Genomic DNA, 7,881 nt, shown 5'->3' on the forward strand with positions numbered 1-7,881 from the left:
AGGAATTACTGGTCAGAGAACAACCGGGTAATCATATCCATTAATTCTTTAACACTCAGAGGGAGTCCATAATCTTGCAAGAAAATGGTAGCAGCTTCCCTTGAAGTCTTCCCCACTAGGTTATGTGCCACTTTGGTATTCCACTGCTTGTTATACTTGAGTAAAAACCTCTTTAAGACATCATTCACAATTCCATCTGAATAAGCATAAAACAAATGCATAAAAAGAAAAAAAGAAGAAACTTTTCTGAAATTATAAAAACAAATACAAGGTGAACCCAAAAAAATAAAATCCAAAAAAAAGCGGTATTCAAAAGTACCATCCAAATCAAGAACAACTTGTGACACCATCCTAGACAAAGGCTTAGAAAAAGCCATTTTCATGAAGAGGTAATTGTTTATCTATAATCTCGAAAAATTCATCTGGAAAAACAAACAAAAACAAAAAGGTACACAACTTGAGACAAGAACAAATAGCTAGTGATATAAATAATAACAATGCTCTTCAATTCAGCTAATAAGAAAAACACAACAAGAACTAGACAATTTGTTGATACTAGACAAGAAATTAAATTATCAATGGGCTGAATCAAAGGCCCACAAACTAATAGCCAGCCATCAATTTAAATCCTAAACCAACAGCCTGCCGGCCAGGAGATTCCCAGGACCCTAAACGGCCAAATCAACAACTACCGGTGCATAGGTTCACCAATATCCATACCTCGCCGGTGACGTTCTTCCTGGTATGCCTGCGACCTCCACCTTCGCAGGCATCCCCCTCTCCGACCACTCAAAATGAGGGATAGAGTAGGCTTTATTGAATAAGGATAGAACAAGCTTTATATTTTTCTCACCATTTGATGCCATTGCCAATGCAGCTTCAGAGGCTTTAACACATGGTAGGAAGGATACTCCATGGTTCACTTTTGAGGCTACAAGTCCATGGCCGACAGAAAGAACTTTGAAAAATGCCTCTTTTCTGAAAGCATTATTTGATAGAGGCTGCAAAAAGGTTTTTTTCAATGGTGTACTTTGTTTACTGAGTTGTCCAAATGGCACATAGCAATAAGTAAAGACATATGAACTTATCTCACAGCCTTCTGCAATCAACGAAAATACAGTTTGTTTTGCAAAGTATCTAATGCGCTAGCATCCACCGAAAAATATAGTAGATCCCAGCATTCTTACATGGTAAAGGTGCAAATAAGTATTTTCAGGCAAAAAAATATTCTAGCATAAAAAGACTATTCAAAAAAACACTATCATTTTATTTCAAAGAATATAGACTTAACTACTTCAACATAACAAAGAGCACAAGCAAAGGGAGTAAACAATGACTAAAAATCAAAGGCAAGATTATTTGGAATAATCATCCATATATCATGATTTTTATTTTATGAGCTACATATTCAGGCCCATATGACTAAACAGAATATATACATGCATCTACTCAATTCATCTCACTTACACATTTGAGATCTTCCATAAATAAACTGGTAGAAAGATCAAATGATGTGGTGTAATACTACGACTACCATACACTTCTAAAATTGTCATATCTATAAACAAAAAGTGAAAACACAATAAGAAAGATCTTCTCTTTGCTTGTCACTTCAGCAGTTATCAGTTCCATACATCTAGTAGTAGATTAGATCCAGTCTTTTTTTTGTCATCAAATTTAACTACGAACACTCAAAATATTCTCAATGCCACCACAGTTTGTAAATAAAAGGGGCAAGCAGCCAAATGGTGCATAAACTAAATTAAAAACCCAATGAAGTCACATATCACACTCAATCCTAGATCCTCGTCCTGTTATCCAATTTACAACCTAAAAATTGGGAAAAAACAAAAACAAAACAAAAGCAAAAACATCCAATGCTTGCATGAATTTCACCAATAAAACTCAAAAATCTCACTGCAGAGCATCAAATCAAAGCTAAAACTCAAATCCTTACACCAATTTCAGATAAAAAAACACAAATAAGCTCACATAATAAAAACAGGGCATCAGAATCACACCAAAAAGTTAGATCCATGCAACAATTCACAACTTAAAAAATCAATAGCAAACTCATCAAATATTAACCAATTACACTTTAAAAACATCAGGCTGACTTCAAGTAATCAAGAACAAGCATAGACAGTGAGAAAAAAAGGGTGACTATACCATGAAAAGCTCGAAAAACAGTAGCAATCTCCATTAGAGGATGGATCGAACAACGAAGGGAAGGAAGGGAAAGAAGGAAAGGTTTAAAGAGAAATAAGGCTTGATTTCTCTATTCGATGAGGTTTGCTTAGAAGCGGGGAAGAAAGGGCATTAGCGGGCATGAGGGATTGGAGAACTGATCACCAGCATGTCGGAGGTGACGTTGTCGAGGCCGGTGCCGGCGGAGGCGAAGCAAATGGCAAAGGCAAAGTCATTGATTATATAAGCAGGATCGAGATAGGCAGGAATAATAGGGCTGAGGCCAAAGGCCTCGGTGTAGAAGTCACTGGCGAGGCCGCCGTTGCTGAATTGGCCAGTGGGGTAGGGTTTGCTAAGGAAGTCACGCTTGTAGGGCATGAAGTTGCTCTTAAGGAGGGTGGGGATAGCGTTGTTGTTGCCGGTGTCGATGGTGGAGTCGCCGAATACGATGATTACCTAGACGACGGCGAGGGAGAGGAAAGGCAAAGATGAGAGGCATAGGAGGAGGATGAGAAGGAGGAGGAGAGGCGTTGTTAGCGTTAGGGGTTGGGGGATGGAGATGGGGGATGAGAGAGAGAGAGAGAGAGAGAGAGGGGGGATTTAAGGGGAGGCACTGAATGACGGGGAAGCGTGAAAGGGAACGAGGAAGGGGAGAGTGAGGGTTTGTTGAGAGGGTATTATGGAATAATTGTGTGATTAGTAGAGGGGTTTTGTTAAACCGCCTGCATAGCTTGGTATTAAAAAGAAATTACATGGTTTTGGAGGCGGTTTTTTAAAAACCCCACTAGCTATGTGCTTCTAAAAATTAAAAATGATGTACTTGCAAGTACATTAATTATGAACACCCACAACAAGGTGATATGTGACAAATGATGACATGCCCACAGATTGTGAACCCTTAACATTACAAGCTCTCAAAACACACACAAGCACTCACAGTATAATATCAATCACAGAAGCCAACGCTCGAATGTTAATAAACAACTTTAATACCCTCATAAAACATAACAAAATGTTATACCCTCAAATAACAACACAAAATAATGTTCTGCACCTTACAGTTTCAAATCCAATAATACCTTAAATTAAAGTTTCAAGATTTAAATTTGAAATGAACAAAAACTCATAACAAAAACAACATAATAGACTAACATGGCTTTATTGATACAAACTAGTTCGGCCACTGGACTTGTTACTTTCAACCTGAAAATTGAGAATAACAAATTCATAATCTTGATATCCTAATAACCAATCAAATAAAAATTATTTGAGCCACATAAAACTTTCAATATAATATACGAACAAACAATCTTACTATAAATATAGTTTCAAAAAAATGATAAGACCTATGATTTCTAAATCTTACATTAGGATGATAGCATTTCATTAACCTGTGTTTAGATTGAAGGAAATTAGGACTAATGCTTTGTTACATTTGATTGAATTAAGAGATAGATAGACAAATCAAAGGCAACATATTGGTCAAAATCTTGGTCCTCCTTCCTCTTAAAATAAAGCATAAACTTGTGCTTAACTGTCGTATCATTTTTGTGGAAATTATCTAGCACAATTAGCAAATCATTTTGTTAAGCTTGGAATAAAAATCTTATGGTCTCCAAAAGTGGTTTTGTTATGATGTAGTGCAATTATTTATACAAACAATGAAAAAAGGTTCTACCATATTAATTTTATATTACTGAACATAAAATGAGCTCATACCACACTAAATGCATGTAAACAATAGAAGAGTAAAAGCTCAGGCCTGACCTTAGTTCCTCCATGAGAAAGTTGATTTCAGTCTTCGAGAGTACATAAACATCTTCACATGTAGCCAATCATATACTTTGTCAATGGATCGGAAATAAGCAATTCTTATGGTTTTCTTGATAATAATGGTACCAATGATCACCCAAAAGCCAATTATGAATCCAATTGCAAAACCTATGTAAAGCCATAACATCTCTGACCAATCTCCTTTTCCTTCTACCTTGTTTGCAGCTTGGGAATAATGTGTCCCATTAGCACAATTTTGAAGAGGTGATCCACAAAGATTATGATTCCAATTATAGGCTGATGGATCGAAAGTCTGAAGTTGGCCACCTGAAGGAATTTCTCCTGACAAATTGTTGTGCGATAGGTTCAAATAACTCAAGAAGTTCAAAGTAGACATGCTTGAAGGAATGATACCAAATAATTTGTTCTCTGACAGATCAAGTGATTCCAGCTGTTTCATGTCACTAATGCTTTCTGGTATCTTTCCATTGAAAAGGTTGTAAGAAAGATTCAAGAAATGCAGCCCATGCAGTTTGGTAAGTTCTTCAGGCAACTCACAGGAAAGTTTATTATTTGATAAGTCGATGCTTGTGACTTGTGATAGAACCTTGGAGTATTCCATTTGGAGGCCCTTTGTGCTTATCAAGAGAATTTCCGAGTGCCCAAAACTATCTGGAGAACTATACCATTCATCATTAGAAAAAAGGATCTCAGTGATAATCGAAAATAAAGACCATGATTCATTATGATTCGTGACTACCATGGCTTTGAAATATCCAAAAGAAGGAGGAATGCAACCTGATAGGTTGTTATATGCAAGGTCCAGTATTTGAAGAGAGGAGAGTTTTGATAATTGCTCCGGAATGATGCCTTGGAATAAATTTGATCTCAAGCGAAGCACTATTAAAGATGAAAGGTTTTCTCCGATCCATGGTGGTATGCTACCCGAAAGTTTGTTCTCACCAATGTCAAGTGTGACCAATTTGTTGGCCATTTTCAAGGACAAGGGGAGATCTCCAGAGAAACAATTGTTTCTCAAATGCAAGGATCGGAGATTGGTAAAGGACACAAGGCCATCAGGAATTTTACCAATGAAATTATTGTTAGATAAATCAATAATTTCCAGCGCTGATGTTGAACTCCAACAGTTGGGAAGTTCTCCAGACATATCATTATTAGATACATCAAACAATTCCAAGCTAGTGATGTTACAGAAGAATGACGGAATAGTGTCATTTATATGATTGTTTGATAAAGAGAATACCTGAATATACATAGCATTAGCAAAGCAAGAAGGAATAGACCCAGAGAATGAGTTGTTGGTGAGATCAATAACAAACAATACACTGATATCAAGCACAGGTAATGGGCCTTCAAATCTGTTTGAACTCAAATCAAGCAGATAGAAACTGTAATTTTGCATAGAAGTTGGTAGCCTCCCCTCCAAATTGTTATTTGATAAATTGAGTGAATACTGAGGATTAGAACTTAGGTCCCAAAACCATCCTGGGATGTTGCCTGAAATTCCAGCATCTGATAAGCAAAGGATAAACAATCGTGTCTGAGTTTTAACCCAAGTGGGAAAAATAGGGCCTACTCTGCAAGAACACATTCTGATCTTCTTGCAATTAAAAGGAGGCCTCCAATTGTCATTAACATTCAATTGCAAGGAATTGTAGGAGAAGTCCAAGTCCACCAAGTTTGCTAGATTAGCAAAATGAGATTCAGTTAAGACACCCATCAAAGAATTTGAAGAAAGACTCAATAAACTCATGTTGGATAATTTTCCAATGTTCTTTGGAACTGTTCCATTCAGCTTGTTATTTCCCAGATGCAATATTTCTATAACCGAACTACTTTCGGAAGCATAATCATCTTTTTTCTCCTTGCAGTTAGACAATCCATCAACAAGATCATCAATGCCACCACTGATAAAATTGCTAGTAAAATCTAAGGTCTGTAACTTGCATAAATTCCCCATGCCTTCTGGCAATGTGCCATTGATGTTGTTCTCGGATAAATCAAGCTCTAACAGGCTAGAGAGCTTTCCTGCAGATTTTGGTAATCCACACGTGATGCCATTGCCTGGCATTCTCAACTGCTGCAATTGGCTAAGGTTTCCCAGACTCTCTGGTAGCTTTCCACTTATCGCATTTAGGGACAAATCTAGAAATTGAAGGTTAACAAGATTCCCTATAGTCTCAGGCAACTTGCCGCTGAGTCTGTTACCTCCAGACCCATCAAAATGTTGCAAAAGTGTGAGATTGCCAAAGGATTCAGGAATCGTTCCAGTGAGCATATTCCTTGACAAATCCAAATATTGCAGGTTTCTTAGAACACCAATGCTTGCAGGCATCCATCCCTGAACTTTGTTACCAGACAAGTAAATCTTCTGCAACTTCTGTAGTCTCCCTATGCTCTTTGGCAACTCCTCCCCAATATTATTATAAGACAAATCAAAATACATTAAATTTGTAAGATTGCTCAGAGACTCTGGAATGCTTCCATTGAGTTCATTTTCTGACAAAACAAGTCTCTCCAAGCTACCAAGATTTCCCAAGGACTCTGGAATGCTTCCATTGAGTTCATTTTCTGATAAATCAAGTCTCTCCAAGCTACCAAGATTTCCCAAGGACTCCGGAATCACTCCATGAAAAGAGCTATGAGCCAAGCTCAAGACTCCCAAGCTACTCAAGTTACTAATGGTGACTGGTAACCTGCCATAGAAAGCACAATCAGAAAGATCAAGATTAACAAGGCTAGTGAGATGGAACAACCATAGAGGCAGAGTGATGCTCAGGCCAATATTCCAAGAGAGATCAAGCACACGAAGAGATGTGAAGTTGAGATGATGAAGTGGAGTAATATCATGAATACCACCTGCTTGGAGTTCAGAATGAGAGAGTTTCAAGACAAGAAGAGAAGAGAGCATATTAATGTCATAAAGCCAACCAGACACCTTTGAGAGGCCCACACCACTCATATCAAGATGCTGCAAAGAACTCATCCCAGACAGCCAGTGGAGATCATTTGCTTCTAGAAAGTAGTAATAACAATAATAATATGAGTTAAGATCAAGGTAACGCAAGCGTGATAGGTTTCCAAGGGTATGAGGAATGATTCCTTTGAATCCGGCATTAGAGAGGTTAAGGTACTCAAGGTTGGCAAGAGAGCCAATAAAGTCTGGGATGGGGGAGTTGCTGAAGTTGTTCATGCTCAAGTCCAAGTGCTTTAAATGGTGAAGCTGAATGAGAGACAGCTCAACTTACTTGCTGGCGCGAAATGCTGAAAAAAGGGATCAGAGGGATCAGAAGTGTACTGTCGGAGATCAAGCCTGATGACATGCCGGGATTCATGGTTGCAGGTCACTCCTTGCCATTTACAACAGTCTTGGCCAGTCCAAGAAGAGGGAAAGCTTTGGTTGTTGCTCTGATCAATGCCTGCTTTAATGCTGAGAAGGGCTATCCTTTCAGTTTCAATACAACTTATACCATGGACATAGCAAGCTGGAGGGAATGCTGAGACAACAAGGATGACAAACAAAACAGACAATGAGAGACAAGCCATCAGATCAAAGAGATGAACGGCACACAAATGTCTTAAAAAGCTACTGAAATATATGGATGCTAAAAAGAAACGCAAGCAATGAGCTGTATGTTTGCAGATTTAATAAATAGGGATTCTATTTTCTTATATGTACATAAAGTAACTAATAAAAACATTCGTGTATGAGTGTTTTTGTTTGGGGGATAGGCTACGTTGCTTTGTTGGTTTGACTCGGTCTACTTGTTCTTTTTAAAATTTTAATAAAAGTTTGTAAACTTTTCACAAAATTTCGTCCGGTATGTATGATTGGATGTAAGTGCATATTAAATTAATAAATTAAAGAGTATGGTGACTGGCCGTGGAGGGGCCTACTAT

At 37.8% G+C, this 7,881-nt stretch overlaps 2 protein-coding genes across 6 annotated transcripts; both read right to left on the minus strand.

Annotated features, from left to right (window-relative positions):
- Window positions 1-7: 7 nt before the first annotated feature.
- LOC120271571 (receptor-like protein EIX2) lies at window positions 8-7,235 on the minus strand. Of its 5 annotated transcripts, XR_005540047.1 has the most exons (3): window positions 3,955-7,235; window positions 320-422; window positions 8-196 (listed from the first exon to the last, which is right to left on the minus strand). XR_005540047.1 is itself a non-coding variant. In XM_039278254.1 (2 exons), exon 1 carries the CDS (start codon window positions 7,172-7,174, stop codon window positions 3,956-3,958), a length of 3,219 nt encoding a protein of 1,072 aa, XP_039134188.1. In that variant the 5' UTR covers window positions 7,175-7,235; the 3' UTR covers window positions 8-422; window position 3,955. The 5 variants fall into 5 exon arrangements, 4 of the variants coding, with proteins under 4 accessions (XP_039134188.1, XP_039134200.1, XP_039134196.1 ...); XM_039278254.1 differs by having other exon boundaries at window positions 8-422; XM_039278266.1 differs by lacking the exons at window positions 8-196; window positions 320-422 and adding an exon at window positions 529-1,001.
- Window positions 6,545-7,655, minus strand: LOC120271593 (receptor-like protein 9a). Its single transcript, XM_039278275.1, has 2 exons — window positions 7,230-7,655; window positions 6,545-6,677 (listed from the first exon to the last, which is right to left on the minus strand). The coding sequence occupies exons 1-2, from the start codon at window positions 7,525-7,527 to the stop codon at window positions 6,652-6,654; spliced, it is 324 nt and encodes a 107-aa protein (XP_039134209.1). The 5' UTR covers window positions 7,528-7,655; the 3' UTR covers window positions 6,545-6,651.
- Between the last annotated feature and the right edge of the window lie 226 nt (window positions 7,656-7,881).

This window comes from Dioscorea cayenensis, chromosome 2, assembly GCF_009730915.1.
Source record: "Dioscorea cayenensis subsp. rotundata cultivar TDr96_F1 chromosome 2, TDr96_F1_v2_PseudoChromosome.rev07_lg8_w22 25.fasta, whole genome shotgun sequence".
Lineage (NCBI taxonomy): Eukaryota > Viridiplantae > Streptophyta > Magnoliopsida > Dioscoreales > Dioscoreaceae > Dioscorea > Dioscorea cayenensis.

Coding starts and splice junctions, on each gene's coding strand:
- LOC120271571 (XM_039278254.1), bottom strand. CDS start 7,174: ATGAACAACTTCAGCAACTCCCCCATCCCAGACTTTATTGGCTCTCTT.
- LOC120271593 (XM_039278275.1), bottom strand. CDS start 7,527: ATGGCTTGTCTCTCATTGTCTGTTTTGTTTGTCATCCTTGTTGTCTCA. Junction 6,678..7,229: donor TCAGCATTTCGCGCCAGCAA/GTAAGTTGAGCT, acceptor TTTCTATGGCAG/GTTACCAGTCACCATTAGTA.